Source organism: Alligator mississippiensis, chromosome 8, assembly GCF_030867095.1.
Source record: "Alligator mississippiensis isolate rAllMis1 chromosome 8, rAllMis1, whole genome shotgun sequence".
NCBI lineage: Eukaryota > Metazoa > Chordata > Crocodylia > Alligatoridae > Alligator > Alligator mississippiensis.
Window position 1 is genome coordinate 77,457,853 of NC_081831.1, and position 20,730 is coordinate 77,478,582.

Genomic DNA, 20,730 nt, shown 5'->3' on the forward strand with positions numbered 1-20,730 from the left:
GCCAATCAAAACTAATGTATAGTTTGAAAAGTTAAAAAGCAAACCAGCCAACAAACAGTTTGTAACATCCAAAGTCAGTGGTGAAGACTGACCACTGCAAGGGCCTACAGAGATTTGTTCTTTTTCGTGTCTTAAAGTGTGGATGCTCTTTTACGGTGTGGGCTAGTTGGTTTTGGCTAGCAGGTTTGGGTAACAATAGTAAGTAAGAGTGATTATATGGGGAATGGAAATTTAGTTTGAAAAAACACTATAGGATTGAGCTCTTGTTGGAAACCAGTACAAATTGATTCAATGGATTCTGGTCAATGGAAAGACCCTTATTACTAGAGTGGGACTTATATTTGGCTCTCATTGTATTAAAAATGCCTGGTTGGTGAATATATCTTGAATACCGGATTTTATTCCCAAAGTGTTCATTGCCTCAGTGGCAGGCTGAGTTTTGCATTTAGAAGGACTTCACTGCTTTGCTTTTTCATTGCCCATGTTGGGCAGAGTTGTAATCCAGTGAAAATTATGGGGTCAGCAGCATGATTGCTGACAAGAAAGCTTCTTACATGATGGTGTTTTCAACCTATCCAAATGAAAAAGTTCTCAGGAAAAAGAAATCATGGACTGAAGGAAATATAACAAAATGAGGAAAATAATAGAAAGCCAATATGTTTTCTGAGCAAACTGGAAAGAAGAAAAAAGAAGTGCAAAGTCTCTTGTCTACAAGCAACCATTAGAAGGCATCACTGTCAAACTGAGGGGATCTCAAAACATAGCTTCTGTGTGGAATAAAGTGACAGCCTGAGTTGACCTACTAAAGACATGCAAAATAATAGTAATCCACTCCTTTTCATCCTTACTAAAATATTCAAGCATACTTTTTTCCCCTCCTCTTTTTAGGATATATTTTAAATGACCTTTTTAAATGCTCTACAATTATAGTACGTTTGTATATTATCCATGCAGAATGGAGAGAAAGGGAATCCCGTGAAGTTATGATATTTTAGCCAAGTGCTTTCTATTTTCAAAGAATAATTTTTCACATTCTCTCTCAACCCCCTTCCAAATCCTTCATAGAAAGTATCTTAAAATAGATAAGAGATGTTCATTACCATCATCATTATTGTCAGCCTCTGTCAGCTCCATTACTGGATAAAGGTCTCTGGGGCCATCACTCATGGCCTTCTAACCAGCCTCCCAGTTTCTATACTAGTCTCTCACATTCCTCTCTTTTCCTAAGGCAATCTTACCTCTGTTGCTCTTTCTAGGCACTAGTACCTGTGTTAATGATCCCATCATGCAGCCTGTCCTCATCACCCTTAATATGTTTGTCTTCTTTTTTAACACTTTTGTCATGTTTATTGCTTTATTTTCTTGCTGTGACAACTTATTTTATTTTTTAATTCATGCAATCAATCCCCACTGATATTTTGTTCAGATTTGGTGGGCAGGATTAACATCAACTCCATGTCTTGAAAGACTTAGTGTCGTGGCATCCAACAAATGTAGCCTTCTGATGATGACTTGAAGGCAGAAAACAAAGTGGAAATTTTTGCTTTTTTGTTTCATTGATTGGGCTTCTCACAAACTTTTCTTTGTAGGATGTATGAGGTTCATATGGGAAAGACTGTAAACATTTCTTTCTGCAGAGGAGGAGTTTCCTTAGTATTATTAATAAAAAAAACGTGACTTACTGTAGGTTTACCTGAAGGTAAATGAGAGCAGATATTTGCCTCTACCTGAATAATCTAGCATTCCTTTAGCACTCACCTAAGTATCATTCTTAAATAAGCCTCTTTGGGTCAATATTATCATGTATCATCTACTCTAAAACAATAAGTACAATTCTGCATCTTTAAGCCCCTGTTATTTTATACCCCTCTGTCCCCCTTCTCCCCCACCCCAACCATCCCAGGGTACTGTTACAAGGAGAAGAGACCTGAGCTGAAGAGCTGCTTGTCTATCCTGGCTCCCTTCACTCTTCTTCCTTCCTGTGAGGACAGTGTTGGGTTGCTGGGAAGAAGGGAGAAAGGGTGCTTGTACACACCATGGGTTTACATTTTATAAACCTATTTAATTTAATGAGGATTTAAACTTGTTTATTTTGGAGTACTGCATCAGTGTTTGCAGACACTAGGCTTTTGAAAGAATTAAGCTTTGGAGCATTATGTTAGTGTTTGCACACACTAGGTTTTTTAATTAATTTAGGTGGGTGTCTGGCCAGCACCACAGGAGAGTGGGATGGTTCAATATTGCCCCCACCCCCCAGCCCAGGGCCCTCCACCCCATACCCCATGCTCCATGCCCATGCAGCAGGGAGCTGGCAAACCACAGAATAAAAAAAAAAAAAGCAGAAGCAATTCCAAGGGATGAACTACAAGAAAATCACAGTCTTTTGGTGAACAAAGATGCTCATTACATGTCTTTGAGCACCTTTGTGTTTGCAGGCAACAAATCCATGGATGCGACACTTTAATTCCCGGCGAGCCAAACTAAACTATGTCCAGGAGTTTTACTTTAATGCACAAGAAAGACTTTAAAGCGTCTAAAAATCCTGCTCGTGCAAACACATACACAGTTGGAGCGCATGAAAAGGCAAAGAACATGGCATGTATAAAGGCCCAAAAGCTCTGCATCCTTCTTAAGCACCCCAGTTTGCTACTCCAGTGGGGCAGACGGATAATCAGACAGGGGAGAAGGGAAAACTGGCTAGAGGGCTGGAGATTCCTTTGTGAGGCAGGCTGTAGCCCAGCCCCAAGCCTCCTCACTGGTAGTAGCCTTCTGATAGCAGCTATAAACTCATTTGCTGTTTAAAGGTGTTTTTGCATTTACCCCTCACCCCAGTCTGCTTCAGTCACAGAAGCAGATATTCAGCTGGTGTGAGCAAGCATCCCCCTCCTGCAGCTAATTTACACCGTAGTTATTAGGCCAATACCAGGCCTCTTCCCTGATAACTCACTGGCTCATGTCATAGTAGCTTCTGCATCTTCACAGTTTATCCCTGTGCATGTTGACAGACTTCTTTTCAAGGATATAGAGGCCCCAGGCTGGCAAGCTAGCCTGTTTCCACCCCCTCTTTTAAAAAAAAAAATAATAAAAAAGCCTGTCAAGTTCATGAGCCTATGGAGGCCTTAATTGAAATTAATAGAAAATGTGAAAGCAAAGGAAATTAGGGCAGCTGAAAAAGAAGCCCCAGAAGCAAGAGGAGATTGAAGTAGAGCAATAAGCAAAGCCAAGCCATATCTTAATTTTGTTGCAAATGCTTTCTCTCTAATATATAAAGTCTTCTATATAAAGCAACAAGTCTCAGACATGTGCCATCTTCTTAATGTGTATTATCATATCTGCTGCTGCAAAACTGGATAATCAAACAAAATCCCCATGTGCATTAAAGATATTGAAAAAGGAGGGGAGGGAAGCTCACAGTTTACTGAGAAAGATGGAATAGTGAATTGGTTCTTTCTCCGCACTGTCGTAACTCGATGGTGATATTCACTCTCGTGCAGAGAACTAGCACCAGGAATATGCATCACTTAAGTCTTTTGCATCAGACTGAGTAGCACTCTTGTGCGCTGGCTGTCCATAATCCCCACCCCCTCCCTTTTTTTTTTTTTCCTCCTGCTATTTGATTATTGAACCTCCTGCAGAACAAGATGAGAGATTGCTTTGCCTACAAATGGCGGGGGGGTCTAGATACAATGTGCAGACCAAGCCTATGGGATTGCAAACATGTAGAAAGCATGTAGACTGTAATATGAGATATATTAGGTAAGTGTTTGGATGAGGAAGGAGTCCAGGGGCCAGGCTGCCTCTTATGAAGCATGCTGCACACACACAGCATAAGGACAGTCCTTCCTAAAAAAGGTCTTAAAGTCCAAACATCAAGACAAACAAAAAGAAACAGATCAAATCTCCCCCCCTGCCAACCCAAAAGAAACCAACCAACTAGCCAAAAACCCCCTTGCCCAAGACAATGCCTTCCCAGGTTCCTCTTTAACTAACCCAGGAGGATGTCAGAGGAAGGGCTATATTATGAAAACTTCTTTGAACTTAGTATTTTATACAATGGTTTGGGAGTGAAGGATAAAAGCTCTTTGCTTGCCCTCGGTATTATTCTGCGATGCCCACTACTGTGGCTTGAAATCTGTTCTGTAAACATGGTTTTCATCCTGAGAAATTAACTTTGTGGGTCAGTTTGCCAAGGCATCCTTGGACAGAGCAGTAGCAGAGAAGTTCCAGCCAGGCCAGATGCCTGCAGTTGTGTTGTAGTTCATGTCACACCGCCTCGCAGAGCAGTCGGCTCGGTGACTGTCAGCTTTCTCCTTTCTGATGTCGTAGTCTTCATTATCTCTGCTTTCTGACCGAGCATGGTTTCAGCCTCTGACAGGGAGCTGGAGGCATGAGCAATCCCTGGGTTACTGAATATTGGAAGAAAATGTCTAAATGTGCACTCGATCGCATCTTGCAAATTAGTGACATTAAATACCTGCCCCTAACTATATGGCTTGGCAAAAGCCCTGTAAAGGACTCAAGACCCCTGTCCTGGGCTGAGTTTCCATGGCTAATTAGACAAAACTCTTATCCATCACTTCAGCAAACTTGTAAAGCAATGACTTGTGAATGATGGATGACATAAGAAATCATTGCCCAGGGTTTAGAGAATATGAGGGCTGAAGCGTTTTCTCAGCTTTCCTGTAGCAGGTAATAGGTTACTTGTTGCAACATGAAGAGGGTTCCTGGATAAACTGGAGTAAGCTAGCTGGAAATAATACGGAGCCATGCAGAGACATATATTTGACAGCATTTCTTCCACTTTATTTAGCACAGTACTCAGTCACAGTGGTTCTGTCTTCGGTGTATTACAAACTCACACTGTTTCCTATCACATTGTGCCTTTAAAAGGGTGCACATGCAGAGACTAACTCCAGTGCATACAGCCTTTTTTCAGAATTAAGTCCTTTTCAAGGATGAGTGCATGCGCTTGCTTGCTTTCCTTTCACAGACCGTTTGGCTAAATACATGGAAGGCCGGGCCGATGGGTGGAGTTACCCATTCCTACTTCTTTTAAAAAGGATGCATCCTGTCAGCTAGAGAATGGCTACAAAGCGATGCTGTACCATCTTTGTTGTGTTTTGCTATGTCAGGTGCTGTTTGCTGAAGGTTGCAATTGTTACCGCTTTATCTGGTAGCAGAAAGATGTTGTCGACTTGTTAAACATAAATTGTTTTACCATGGAAACTCCAGAAGCAGGCACAGCCCCTATCAACCTGCGCTTTTCTTTTCAAGATATTACTAACCAGCTCCTTAGTGTTCAAATTAAATAGCTTCCTCCCATGGAACCTCAGTCTTCTCTAAGGCACTTTGGGAAAAAGAATATACCTTGCTTCTGGTACAAATATGCAGTGCTGAAATAAGCACTGGTGACATCAGGCCTGAGCAAAAGGTCCCATTGACTTCCATAGGCTTTGGAGCAAAATGATCATTTTTATTACAACCAGTACAGATTCCAGAAACAATAAAGCAAATGTGTCTCCAACACTTCCCCACCATTCCCATTCCCATTGCTATCATTCCCCCCATCCTAGCCCACCAAAGCCTTCCATGTCCTGGTGCTGTCCTTTTACCCAAAGGGCCAAATAACAGTTGTCAGTGATTGATGGTGTGTAAATGTGAGGATCGGGGCCACAAGGGCTCCCTACCCCCTGGGGTGGGTGGCCACCATCATCTTTATCTTTGCAGTCTCATTTCAAGGACATTGGAAGGGTCTGAGCCAACAATTAAGCCCCACATTGATGATGTTTCTGGGCCTTATCCTCTGTTTGTACTTTCTAGCCAATCTGGAATACAGGCAGTCCTTGGACTTACGGCACAATTGGTTCCTGAAAATTGCGTCTTAAGTTGAAACGTTGACACACAGAACTGTTTCTCCCATAGGAAACAATGTTTTAAATGGGGGATTGGTTCCTGAACCAAAGCCCGATACCCTATTTTCACCAAAAATAACCCAGAATTTTGTACTCAATCAATTATAGATGAATAATATAGCTACATTAATGCATTTATATTGTAAATAGCAATCATATTGATTTGGAAGCACTTCTTTGAGGTGACTTTGCTGGACTTTTTGAAGGGCTCTTGGCTGGATCTTCTTAGGAGTCTTGGCTGCAGATTTTTCTGGAGTCCTGTCTGCTTTCTTAAAGAAAGTGTCCAAGCAAGTTTGGACAGATGTTCTCCAGGGACATGGGCAATGCAGCGAACTTGTCTGCTGGTGTGGCATTGCGTCAGATCAAGCATTGTAAAGTCGAAACCAATGTCAAAGTTGAAACAGGGTGTCAATTCATAAACGTAAGTGTGAAACGTTGTAACTCGAAACGTTGTAAGTCGAGGACTGCCCGTACCCAGTGTATTTCCAAAACTGTCACGCCACACACACACACAGAAAGACTTCTATTCTCCCATGCATGTCATAAGTAAATGCATCTGAGGTCTGCCATTAGCTTTGCCTCTGTTTGTCCAGAGAGAAATGAACATTCAAACACACCCGGTGCAGTTGGGCTTTATCCAAACACACTGGAGTCCATTGTAACCCTTCCCTTAAACATTAAGTAGGAAACCCTCAAGGAAAATGCAACTCGAAGTGCTCAGATCAGATTCCTCTTTATTCCATTTTTCTCTCAAGCAGGACTGATAGTCCCACATGTGGAGAATAAGATCCACTGTGGTTTGACCCATGATCTTGCCTTGAATTTTGGCTATATTGTCTCTGTTGGCCTCCGTGTTTAGAGGAATTGGCCCCAGGAATACTTTTCTCTTAGATGACTTTGAACGCTTGTAAGATGATGTTTTCATCTTATTCTTCAATTGCCTACGTTCCCACCTCCGTGCAAATACCACGTGCAGACCACGGTGGGTCCCTGTGTTTAGAAGCAAGCTATTCCCGCAGGTAGGGCAGTGAATGAAATGAAATGTGCATAGCTGATTTCTGCTGAGATCTTTCAACAAATTTTAGCAGCCAAGACCAATGAATTGCCTTGTATTCCAATGACCTACTAGTTGGATGCAGTAATGACGTCTGTTGATATGCTAATTGCCATAATAATGAGTGACACCCAGTATGCACTACCAAATAGTGTCTGTCACATTTCTACTTTTAATTATATACCTGTCTTTTTTCTGAAGCTTTTTTTTTTTCTTTTTCCTGGTCAAAATGGCCTGTAATGATAATCTTAAAAATAGGTAACTCAGTTTTTTTTGGGAAACACGTCTTATAAAGTGGAAGGAGAAAATTAACAGGAAATATAGGTTAGATATCTCAATGATGACAGTGATTTGTGGCCTGAAGTGATCTTGAAAACTGCAGAGAATTAGACCAAATAACCCAAGTTGCTCTTTTTGTTTCCGCTGTCTTCTACCATCAGTTTATCTGAAGAATTTCCATAAATGCCTGTGGGAATTTTGCACAAACCTCGAGGGGGAAAACATGACCCACCGATTCCAAGATGTAACCCTGTTATGCTAAGTATTTCTTAAAACTCTGCTTCAGCACTTGACATTGAATCCATGCTGAGGATTTTACTTTTTAAAATTAGATCTGCTGTCTTACATTTTAATACAGAGAGGCATCATTCCAGATATATTTACACGTCAGAATAATTCCCAACAGATCTTGACATTATATAGTGTTGTAAGCAATAGCTTATAAATGACTTAAACAAGGTTTCAGGGACGGTTTGATTTTTACTGCTCTGCATTTAAAAAAGTCACAATCTAAGCACTGGAACAGGCTACCCAGAGAGGTTGTGGACACTCCATCCTTGGAGGATTTTATAGACAAAGCCTTGGCTGGGATGATGTAGTTGGGGCTGGTCCTGCTTGGAGCAAGGGGCTGGACTAGATGTGACCCCCCTTGAGGTTCCTATTTTCTATCATTCTGTTGAAATCCTGTCTAGCAAGCTTGCATTTCACAGTGTTTCATTTTGAACAAAGTTTTACAATAACATAAGTTGCTACTGCCCGTAGTTTACATTTATAATAGGAGCTACAAGAATAACTTAGCTAGGGTGAAGTTTTTTACTGTTTTAATGTTCTTTAGTTAGGTTTCCAGCTACTGTTTCCAGCTTGCTCATCTGTTGTGTTACAGGTGTGAGGGCCTGGTTAAGTTCTTTAAGCAGTTACTGAATGGTGGTAAGAGTAGTGCCGTGCCTTAGATGTCGCCTAACACAAGTTCACGTATTAAATGAACAAATGATAAGTCTAATATCAGGTTTAAACATAACAGGTAAAGACAAACTGAGTACCTTGACCTTTATACCTGCATGTATGTAGCTTGTTTAAAAATAATAATAAAAGGGATATCCTTCCATGGTATTACCCACTGCATTGATGACAGTCCTGTGTTGCCATTTTGCAAGTTTATGTAGATAGAGAGGGAAATTCAGCCTAAACCATGTCCAAATGCTTATGAAATGCGCCTTTTATATACATGCATTCCCTTTTATGAGAATAGCGCTTGGTTAATGGTTCAATAATTAAAGGAGTTTACATTTTAAAGACTCCAGCGTTTAATTGGTTGAATATTAATCACCGATCATTTTCAGTTCTGTTGTGATATGCAAATTCTTGATGTCTCAGCTGCATTTGTTTTCAGGTATCAGTCGATCCGCATAATACAACATAACATCCTACAATTATTTCAATTAGAGGCAAGCAGCCTTCAGAGCATATTTGAGTTCATTTCTCTAAATGAAAGAGTTGCTGCTTGCCTTCCCTGATAGTAATGCCCAGAACTGCCGCTCAACACTGATCCCTGTGCAATATATAAACTCCTTTTTTCTCTGCCTCTGACTGAATTATGCTGGCATTTCTAGCAAAGGACAAATAGTTCAACTCTCCTGGTAAGATTTCATCTGGTGAATGGCTGCCTCTGCCTTCCAAAATGTGTCACCTTGTTTGGAGTATTCATTGCCACTTTAAATGATAGTGTGAAATGTAAAGTAAATGGGAGTTTGTAATGAGCAGAATCTGTTTTGCACAAGTGCATAACATTCAAGGGTTGGTTTGGTGTCCCCCCCCCCCATCATACTGCAGCTGTTACCTAGGCAGAAGAAGAATTTCTCTTAACCAGGAAGAATGAGCTACATAAATATCTGTGTTGTCTTAGGAAAGGATTGGCTGGCATGTCCTTAAAGCGATGCTGTTTCATAACAGCATTCACATCAGATGCAGGAAATATTATCCTTTCTGCCCACTCAGTTTCAGCCCCTCAGTTTGCTGAAAGTGGGGGTTAAATTGTCACAGAGGATGGAAGAGGAAGGGGGGGGGGAGGGAGGGGTTTCTTCTCAAGAAGGATTCTGCCTCTTCCAGGAGGGGAGCTGAGCTGCTGCATGGATCCGGCTCCGGGGCTCCTTGCTAGGGGTTAGCTAGAGAGGCACAGGTCAGGGGGAGCTCCATGGCCAAGTCCCAGCAAATGCCTTCACTTGTAGCTGCCCCCCCAGGCCGGGCAGCCCCGACGCCCCTCGCAGCGCAGGCAAGTAGGGGGGCTTGCAAGGACTCCCGGACCCTGCCCGGGGCGGCTGCAGCCGGCAGCACCGGGGGGCTGCGGGGCGCTGCCTCCTGATGCGCGGGGGTGGGGGCGTCCCTTGGAGAAAGGTACAGTATCCCGGGCCCGGGGGGGCTGCTCTGCGCCGGGCGGTGCGGTGCGGTGCGGTGCGGTGCGGGCTCGGGGCTGGAGCCGGGACGCCTGCCCCGCGCGGCGCGCCTTGCTCCGGCTCCTGCACCCCCGAGCAGCACCTGGGGGTGTAAGGCAACGGGGGAGGGGGGGGCTATGTGCAAGAGGGGGTGAGTGTGTGTGTGTGCAAGGCAGCAGGGGGGGTCTGTATGTAAGGGGGGTTGAGTGTGTATGGGGCAGCAGCGGGGTCTATATGCAAGGGGGGGCTTGAGTGTGTATGTGTGTGTGCAAGGCAGCAGTGGGGTCTGTATGTAAGGCGGGGGGGGGTTGAGTGAATGTGTGTGTGTATGTGTGTGTCCAGGGCAGCAGGGAAGGGGGGGCCTGGTGTGTAAGTGTGGGATACAGCTGTGTAGTGTGTGTGTGTGCAGGGCAGCGGGGCGGGGGTCTGTGTGTGTGTGTGTGTGTGTGTGTGTGTGTGTGTGTGTCCAGGGCAGCAGGGAAGGGGGCCTGGTGTGTAATAGTGTGCGTGTCCGTCCAGGGCAGGGGGGGGGGGGGCTGTATGAGTGAGTGTGTGGTGTGCGTGTGCAGGGCAGTATGGCTGGGGGGGTCTGTATGGAAGGGTGTGTGTGTGTGTGTGTGTGTGTGTGCGGGGCAGGGGGCCGGTGTGCAAGGGTGGGAGGGGGCGAGGGGGATTCTCTGCATCCGCGTGTGCACTGTGGGGAAACCTCGGCTCCCGCGTGCAGCGAGGACTCCTCTCTGCCGGCGTGCACGGGGGGTGCGTGTGCATGTGCGCGCGCCCGCGCGCGAGTGTGTGTGTGCGTGCGCAGAGCGAGGGGAGTCTGTCACCGCGCGTGCTCCCCCCCCCGCGCCTGTGTGTGTGTGTGTGTGTGTGCGCGCGTGTGAGCGGGGCAAGCGGCCGGCGCTGCCTCCCCGGCGCGCGTGTGCGCGCGTGTGTGTGCGCGCGCACGTGTGCCCGCGCGGAGCGGCGCTGCCCGCAGCACGTCTGGCCGCCGCCGCCGCCGCAGAGCCCCCGAGGTAAGCGGGCAGGTGCGCGGGGCAGCGCCCGCCGGGCTGCGGGCTGCTGCCGGGCTGCCCCGGGCCCTGTGGAGGGAGCGGGGGTGCAAGGAGGAGCCCAATTTTGCAAGCAGAGGTTTTGCACGGGGCGGGGGGCTGCGTGTTGCGGCAAAACGTTGCGGTAGTGTGTGTGTGTGTGCGTGTGTGTGTGTGTGTGTCGGTGCCCCCCATGCCTGGGCTCTGCCCCCTGCACCCCCCCTCCCATATTTGTGTGTGTGTGTGTGTGCCCTGCCCCCTTGGCTGCCCATCTCATCCCCCTGTCCCCTCTCCCCTCCATCCATCCCGCTGCCCAGCTCCAGACTGTGGGGGTGTCAGTGCCCCCGGCTTCCCCTCCCCTCGCCCCCGGCTTCGCACTGAAAGATGGCAGCTGGCTCTAGCCGAGGGCTCCTGCCAGCCACCTCCATTGTCAGCGCGGGGACCGGCTCCCACCCAAAAAGTTGGTCTGAGGTGTTGGCCAGGTCGGGCCGGGGGGGTTGCGGGGCTAGCGGGGCTCAGCTGGGCAGGGGCGGGTTGCTCCTGACCCGGGGGAGGGGGTATCCGGGCAGCCACATTCCTCCATCCCTCGCTCGCAGCCCGTCTTCAGGCTTCCCCAGGCAGCTCCTCGTGTGTCGCTCTCATCCTTTTGCAGCCGAGCGCTTAAAATAGGTAAAATCAGCCCAGCAACACTGCCTGTGTTGCACAAATCCAGCCAGCTCCCTAGCTAGGGGACAAGGTGGAGATGCGCATCGTGTTAAGGACGCTGTTCAGTCTTGTTTTGCCTTCGCCCTCGTTCCTTTTTCTTTTTCTGTCTCGCACTCTGCCTCGCTTGTACCTACATCGCGTCCGCTTGTGTGTTCAGCGTCCTTTAAATGCACGGTGTGTTTAGCGTCCCTGCGTGGCGCGGCGCTTATACGGACGGCGACAGGACTAGGGAGATGCGGGAAAGCTGGAACCGACTTTGGTTATCCTACTTTGTTAGGGAGGCATGTTTGTCATGTTGGAGAGAGAGGAGGATATTTGCAGAGCCTTGCTTTTTGGCGTGTCTGCGTGTGCCTGCGTGGGTTTACATTCTGCATTTGAAAGGATAGCTGCCTCGTATTTCTGGTCGGGTCGTTAAAAAAAGCCTTTCCGTGCTGCTTTCGGTTCAGCATTTCTAGCTTATCTTGAATGCTCGTCAGGGACAGCAGCTCAGCGGAGTACCATTTTTAACCCAAACGACTTTCTGGAACAATGACAACTGAAAAAAAAATATTTTCTCTTCTCTTTCCTTCTTTCTTTAGATTCTCTCTCTTTGTTCAGGAGCGTAAGGTTGCTTGCTGAGCACAAGAAGATGTTTCTGTGGCTCTTTCTGCTTTTGTCGTCCCCAGCTGCTTCTACAAATGCAGATGCCGACACCTCCGTGGAAATTTGCAACGTGTGCTCCTGCGTTTCGGTCGAGAACGTGCTGTATGTCAACTGCGAGAAGGTTGCAGTCTACAGACCAAATCAGCTCAAACCACCTTGGTCTAATTTTTACCACCTCAATTTTCAAAACAACTTGCTCATTATTCTGTATCCAAATACATTTCTTAATTTCACCCATGCGGTGTCCCTGCAACTGGGTAACAATAAATTACAGAACATCGAGGGAGGAGCCTTCCTGGGTCTCAGCGCACTAAAACAGTTGCACTTGAACAACAATGAATTAAAGATTCTCCGAGCTGACACTTTCCTTGGCATAGAGAACTTGGAGTATCTCCAAGCTGACTACAATTTAATCAAGTATATTGAACGGGGAGCCTTCAATAAGCTTCACAAGCTGAAAGTCCTCATCCTTAATGACAATCTGATTTCATTCCTTCCCGATAATATTTTTCGATTTGCTTCTTTAACCCATCTGGATATACGAGGAAATCGAATACAGAAGCTTCCCTACATTGGAGTTCTGGAGCACATTGGGCGAGTCGTCGAATTGCAGCTGGAAGATAACCCGTGGAATTGTACTTGTGATCTCTTGCCTTTGAAGGCATGGCTGGAGAACATGCCCTATAACATCTACATTGGGGAAGCTATCTGTGAAACTCCCAGCGATTTGTATGGAAGGCTTTTGAAAGAAACCAATAAGCAAGAGTTATGCTCCATGGGAACGGGGAGCGATTTTGATGTGCGCATTCTGCCTCCTTCCCAGTTGGAGCCTGGATACAGCACACCTAATGGCCACACGACACAAACATCAATGCACCGATTAGTCACCAAGCCCCCGAAAACTACAAATCCTTCCAAGATCTCGGGAATTGTAGCCGGCAAAGCGCTCTCCAACCGAAATCTCAGTCAGATCATCTCTTATCAGACCAGGGTTCCTCCTCTGACTCCTTGCCCCGTCCCGTGTGTCTGCAAAACGCATCCTTCTGATTTGGGATTAAGTGTCAATTGCCAAGAAAGAAATATAGAATCGATGTCTGAACTGGTACCGAAACCTTTAAATGCCAAGAAACTGCATGTCAATGGCAACTACATTAAGGACGTGGACACCTCCGATTTCATTGACTTCGAAGGGCTGGATTTGCTACATTTAGGCAGCAATCGGATTTCAGTAATCAAAGGGGAGGTTTTCCGCAACCTTACAAATTTAAGGAGATTGTACCTTAATGGCAATCAAATTGAGCGGTTGAGTCCCGAAATATTTGCCGGCCTCCACAATTTGCAATATCTGTATTTGGAATACAATGTTATCAAAGAAATTTTAGCAGGCACCTTTGACTTAATGCCCAATTTGCAGTTACTCTACTTGAACAACAATCTTCTGAGAAGTCTGCCAGCGTACATTTTTGCTGGTGCTCCCCTTGCCAGACTGAATCTAAGGAACAATCATTTCATGTATTTACCTGTAAGTGGCGTTCTTGATCAGCTAAAATCTCTTACACAAATTGATCTGGAAGGTAATCCGTGGGACTGTACTTGTGATTTAGTCGCTTTAAAACTCTGGCTGGAAAAGCTCAATGAAGGAATTGTGGTGAAGGAATTAAAATGTGAAACGCCTGTTCAGTTTGCTAACATTGAACTTAAGTCACTCAAAAACGAGATCTTGTGCCCTAAACTTTTAAACAAGCCATCTGCTTTGTTCACGAGTCCTGCTCCTGCCATCACTTTTACTACACCCTTGGCTCCAATTCGGAGCCCTCCCGGTGGCCCAGTTCCATTATCCATCCTGATCTTAAGCATATTAGTCGTGCTCATTCTAACGGTCTTCGTTGCTTTTTGCCTCCTCGTCTTTGTGCTTCGGCGCAACAAAAAACCAACCGTAAAGCACGAAGGCATTGGGAACCAAGAGTGCAGTTCCATGCAACTGCAGCTAAGAAAGCACGACCACAAGTCAAACAAAAAGGATGGACTATGTGCAGAGGCCTTCATTCCTCAAACCATTGAGCAGATGAGCAAAAGTCACACCTGTGGCTTGAAAGACTCGGAAACAGGCTTCATGTTTGGTGATCCCCAAGGGCAAAAAGTCATTCTGAGAAACCTGAATGACAAGGAAAAAGATTTGTTGCATGTGGATACCAGGAAAAGACTTAGCACAATTGATGAGCTGGATGAGTTGTTCCCTGGGAGGGATTCCAATGTGTTTATTCAGAATTTCCTTGAGAGTAAAAAAGAATACAACAGCATAGGAGTCAGTGGCTTTGAAATCCGCTACCCCGAGAAACAACAAGACAAAAAAACCAAGAAATCGCTAATAGGTGGTAATCATAGTAAAATTGTAGTAGAGCAAAGAAAGAGTGAATATTTTGAACTAAAAGCTAAACTTCAAGGTTCACCTGACTACCTACAAGTCCTTGAAGAACAAACAGCTTTGAATAAAATATAGGTCATGCAATCTTATTTCCTACAGAGGACATTTATTTAATGATGAAAGTGCCTTTTGTTGACTTTTAACTTCCAAATACAATATAATATTGGTAGGCATAGAGGCAGGTGTATCCAAGGGTGTCTGATTAACTGTAGCTGCATCTGGTTTGTCAAGTAGAGGAGAAAGTCCTTAATAGATTTTCCTACATAAAGCTCGTGCCCTGTGGAATCCTGTAGGGATACTGCAAACTCTATTGCCAAAGGGATGCTTTATACACATATTACACTGAATTTAACCTCAAGAGGCATATATGTTTTGTACCTTAAATGCAAAACCTTCGTCTCCTTGTGATTTGTTAGAGCAAACACAAGAAAACTGGTACCAGAGTTTGTACCTCAGCTGGGTCCTTCATCTTGCACGTGGATTAAGGTGGTGGAACTGGAGCAATCCTTTGATTTGTGGTGTTGTAATGGCACTGTTTAAAGATTATCTGAAAAGTAAAAAGCATGCAAAGAGAGAACATTCGATAGTATGTGTAAATTGGTTACATTTATGGCCTGCATCTTGAAACCACTGGATTTATAATGTTAAATTGTGCAAATATTTGTTTAGAATATACCATGCATTACATACCTATGAAATAAATCTGACCACTTGAAGCATACCTGTCTATATATAAAATTAAAAAAAAAAAAGAAAGAAAAAAGTTCCAACTGACGTCAACAGCATTTGTGCGATTTGAAGAAAACATTTGACATTTATGCAGAATCTAATGTATGACTCAAATCCAATTAAGACTAGAGGTCCTTCTCAGTTACATGAAACACCTACAACCCCAAAAGGTTGTCCAAAATTTTCAGTGCTTACTGTGTGAGCGTAGCAGAAATTATTTTTGTAATATAATTCATATTTATGAAATACTTTGTATACTAAATAGGAAGATATGTACTCCTTATTATGTATTTAATATGCCTGACTTGTTTTCCTGATCACAGTGCATTAATCATTCAATATAAATTAAAACAGAACAATATACCAAACAGAAACTGGTGATGAAATGTATAGCGTTATCTGGAATTACGTGATCAGGTCTAATGATAATAATAAAAATCGTTCTGTACTATTCTTGTGAAATTAGCATATTATCTTATTTCAGATTTGTTACCAATGGTGCATTTTAAAATAGAGTCATTAGTTTTTTAGTATTGTGTCTCAGGCAATGATTTGCCATCAGTTGTCTTGCTTTTCAGGGTTCTACAGCTTAATCTAAATAGTTTTCACTACAAGTATTTACAGGAGTTAATGAGTAAGGGGTAATACTTTACGTGTATATGCATTAATTTTCCATTCTTCTCTATCTGGCGGCTGTCAGTCAGATAAATTGGTCAGAACAGTAAACCATATGGCAATCGTGTTTCTTAAAGCCACATTGTAAAATGAATATAGTGATCTTGGTTCAGTCCAGAGTATTTTGTAGTCTGTATCTATAAAGAGTAAAAAAAAAAATTGCCTTTGTGGAAGTTGAATCCTGAATCGTTAAAAAGCAAACTGGTCAGGAGAATGGAAAATAGACCTTTTTTATTTTACTGAGAGATGATAACTTAAGGTCCAAGTGGGCATATTTTGGTAAAGCATCATACAGAAAAAAACAATGTTACTAGACTGAGCCAGAGTCCAGTAAAGTCCACAGGAATTTCTCCGTTGACTTCAATGAGCTTTGGCTCAGGTCTGTCATCTAACTTGCCTCCATAACCTTTTTTCCCCTCCACCTTTTCTAATCAATGCATAAATCAATCAAGCTGTAATAGGAAATAAACATTAATGTTTTTCATGAATTTCAAGTGGCAGGTATTACAGCAAGGCCCAATATCACCACTGTGGTTGAGGCTGTGTCAGCATTTTCCATGGTAAACCTCTAATTTCAGGGCTTTATAACACTGCTGTAAAATTTTATTCTGGGATGGTATTTGGCATACAGCCTGGAATCATTTTTTTTTAAAGAAAGTTTTAAAACATTCAGCGCTTCTTTACTTAAAGAGAAAGCAAAAAAAAAAGGATGTCTTTCACATTCAGCATCATTTGTTTATGCTCCTGTGATTTGAAATAGGTTTCTTTACTATTATATTATTATAATTTTTCCCCTTATTAGAAATTTAAGATTTTTTTTTTAAACAAGCAAATGGCCAGGTTGTTTATCTTTGAAAAAGCTGCTACTATCCATGCACAATAACTTATTTCATCCAAAATATCATAGGGATTTTCAGGATCCGGTTACTATGCAGTCCTGGTATAAAAGGTACCTAGCTGCCTGTTGACATGCTACACTGCCTAGGGCTGTGAAGAAAGTGTTTTAGTTTATTGTGTCAAGAGCCTGTGGATTAAGGCATCTTAAAGATGCACTGACATGATAGAACATAATGGCTCCATCAGCGGTCTGAGGATAATGGGTCATTGTGACTCTTCCTCTGCTCGGTGCTACCCAGCTTTGCAAATGTGTCAAGGTTCACTGGGATTTGTCAAGACACAAGGCTTTTACATACACTTCACTGCATCATGTTCTCTCTCAGACCCTTCAGCTGAAAGACGCGTCACAGCATTCATTTATTAAATATATACTTTAATGCTTTTTAAGTCATGATAAGGTCAGAACGTTGTGGGTGACTTTGACCTGAGTTACATGAACAGTTGTGAAGGCTGAATGCACCTTCGAACTGGGTTCAGGTTCCCCTCTTTTACAGGGGGTAACCTGTTCTCTGTATAAGGGAGGAAGTACTGTACCATCGTTGTCTTTTAATTGTACTTTTAAACCCTGGGCTAGTGATGCATTTGAGCACATGTTTAACTCTAATCCCATGCAGTCATGGTACTCTTGAGCTTAACGTTTAGCCACTGCTGCTACTTAAGTGACTTGGGCCTCTGCTACATGTTGTACCTATGTCTATGTCTGTATCTATATCTATCTAACTGTATCTAAATTTATTGTATGATTAACCAGCTAATTGTGTAATATCTATCTGTCTAGCTGTAGATCTATCTATCTATCTGTAGATCTATATGTACAGATAGATAGATAGATATTACACAATTAGCTGGTTAATTATACAATAAATTTAGACCGCCCACATATACAAAGAAATGACCATGCCATAAACATGTCTGTCCAGCTATGAAAAGAGCCAACCAGCTACAGAGTTAGTGCTTGAAAATACGTAACGACTGTATATCTGGTTTCTATCCAGCTTTAGTCTGAATATGGGACAGGGCCTAATCGAAGGGTAGTTTTGTCATGGACTTCAACGAGAGCAGGCAGAAAGGCATTGCCACGTATTATCTTGCTAGAGCCCAGGTGTAGAAACTTGCACTGATGATCGCTTTCCTCCTCAGAGTTGTCCTGTGGACTGCGTGGGCCTCGGTCTGATGAGCAGAGGCTCGCCAACATGAAAGGAGTCGCATATTCTGGATCTTACCGTAGGGATCTCTCATAGTGGTTTACATACATGGTGCAGTACCATGGCACAATGATGCGATTGAAAGAACATGGAAGTGGGCAAAACACTGTATTTCTTTGAAGATGTTGGCTTGACACTACCCGTAACGTAACGTTAGTTTGTTTCCTTCAGGGTATGCGTCCGGATAACATCTGTAGTGAAATGTTCATTCAAATCATTCAAATCAAATGCTGCTCTATCCTGGAAAGGCACTTATCCAGTGCTGCTAAACAGACCAGACCTGTCTGCACTATACTGGAGTTGAGGGGGTGGCCATGCTGTTAAAATGGCTGTAAAGACACAAATGCAGCAGTGCGGCAGTGCAGATGTTAACATAATGTGTTGTGTTTCATTGTATTATAAACAAGTTTACATTATTTTTTTATGGAGTCAATAAAGTGTAACGATTTCTTTGAAAGAAAGAAAAAAACCAAACCTTTGTGGTCAAAGTTTATCAAAAGGCAGCCATTATGATTCAGCAGCTCAAGACTATAAGTCAATTTGCATTTTATATTTAATTTTCCAGCCTGATAGTAAATACATCTGAAAGTTAGTATAAAAGATCTAATTTTTTTTTTTTGTTGTTGAAAAAAGCCATAAGTACAGTATAAATTATAAAAGGCATGGCCTTGTGAATAACATTAACAGATGTTTCAGACTTAGCAAAACACGTCTACAAATTGATGGTGGTATATCTATAATATCTTTTGCATGATTTGTACATTGATATTGTATGAAATGAGCACAGTGGGATATTTTTTTTGTTGCATCCAAAGAATTGGGAAGGAAGTATAACAAGAATGTATTTATAATCACTCTATTTTGAAATAAAGTAAAGAAAAAAATGTATTGTTTTTACCCTGTTTTGATCATTACTATTTTTAGATTAGTTTATAATACAAAATAGTTATCCTATCCAGTACAATGTAAAACACAGAGAAAAATTGTTTTAATGACATTTGTTTGCTTTCAAGATCAAAATATTAGACAATTTATTTAAACATTTGTATGGAAATATTAATAAAATTGTTTCGTACAATCATATTTCTGAAACTAGACTTTGTTAAATGCCTGTAAGCTCTTTAAGAATCTTTTCCAAAGAGAGACAAAAACTGAACCAAACCAAACGTTATTTTTGTATTCATAGTTTTTGCGATGAATACTTTTGAATATTTATTCATGTTTATCCCACTGTCCAATGTTTGACAAAATCCGGCTTAGTTTACTGGCTCAAGTAGCCCCACAGAGGTCAGTGGGATTGCTTGTATTAGTAACATGAGCAGAATTTAGCCTTTAGTCAGCTTCTGATATCTTCAACACTGAGTGCTTAAAGAAACAGCCATGCAAAGCTGTTTTGATCCCCGTCCCTTCTCATTAATCAGTTTGCTTAAAAAAAAAAAAAAAAATTGGAGAAGGAGAACCAATTCATCTTTGACTTCCTCCAAGCATCCATTTATATTCCTTTTCAAAATATCTTAGAATAATTTATAGATGAAAGTCAAAAGATACTGCTAGGTAGCTGAGCTTCCAAATGTAGATTTTTGTATTAAAAATGTTTCATGAAGTAGGGAAAATCTTTACGGGAAGGGAGCAGACCTGGGACAGAATTATGTCTAGATTAAACACTCCCCTGCTGTGTTAGATTTAACATGCAGCATGATGGTAACGTCTGAGAATCAGTGAGTGATTACGGACTAGGTAATTGGGAAGAGATACCGATTTTTCCATTGCTCACCGTCAATAGAATATGAACCAAAAGCGTCAGTCATGAAAATAAAGGCCAACGCCGTGGGAGTTCCTTCAAAAGTCAGATCTTGCGGATTATGCCATAAAATACATGTTGAACATAATTCCAGTGGTAATTATTGAAGTTGTTGAAAGTACTATGGGTATAAACATTTGTTTTCCAAATACAGCAGATCATTATCTCGACAGAGTCCCTAAGTATTCCTTGCACTGTCTGTAATGTATTTTTAATGGCAAAGCTAATTTATTAAACTTGTACTTTGTAGTGACTGATGCTGTGTTAAAAAAATAAAAATATGAAGGTTAATTATCAGGGACAAATTCTTCTCGAAGGACCACTGGTATAAGTCTAGAGTAACGCTATTGATTATTGGCATTAAACCAACGGCAAACATGAGTGCAGAAACTGGCTTTGTAATGTTTGGCATCGGTTCTTACAATGAAGTTTGGTTGACACCACTCCCATGCAAGCCCATGAAGAGTTTGGTTGTTGCTTTTGGTTGGAAAATGGCCAGTCCACATGCATAGAGATTTTGCTTCTACTGCCATTGAAGTCAGTGGCAAAAATAACATGGAGAGAATAGGGTTGAACCCAAAATGTCTTGCAGAACTGCCACTGTCTTGTAGTGAAAGTCATGCAATAATATGAGTGACCAAATATATTAGCTTGTTGTTTTACTCTGTACTTGTTAGTGTATACAGATTTGCCTTTTCTGTGGTTGCATGTTTTCCAGAATACCTACAGTAGGAATTTGCATTTGGAATATTATTTATATTTAATAACCTTGCCCAAAATGATTATCCTATTTGCGATAAGTGAAAAATGTTATCTTTAAAAAAGCAGCTAAAAGGGGCTATACAGTAAGGATCTTTATTACTATGTGTTATTAATTATCATTAATACTAATTATCCTTGTTTTAGATAATAGATGAAAACAGGACATTACGAGTACTGTTATTTA

At 42.6% G+C, this 20,730-nt stretch overlaps 1 protein-coding gene and 1 long non-coding RNA gene across 2 annotated transcripts in view; both read left to right on the top strand.

Moving 5' to 3' along the window:
• The window catches only part of LOC102563999 (uncharacterized), a 261,609-nt gene that overhangs the window by 228,456 nt on the left and 12,423 nt on the right, over positions 1–20,730 (top strand). The window lies entirely within an intron of this gene.
• On the top strand, positions 10,596–18,871 carry SLITRK4 (SLIT and NTRK like family member 4). Its single transcript, XM_019492854.2, has 2 exons — positions 10,596–10,690; positions 11,989–18,871. Exon 2 carries the CDS (start codon positions 12,039–12,041, stop codon positions 14,550–14,552), a length of 2,514 nt encoding a protein of 837 aa, XP_019348399.1. The 5' UTR covers positions 10,596–10,690; positions 11,989–12,038; the 3' UTR covers positions 14,553–18,871.

What these genes read in the sequence shown, in the direction of transcription:
- SLITRK4 (XM_019492854.2), top strand. Translation starts at nt 12,039, where the DNA reads ATGTTTCTGTGGCTCTTTCTGCTTTTGTCGTCCCCAGCTGCTTCTACA.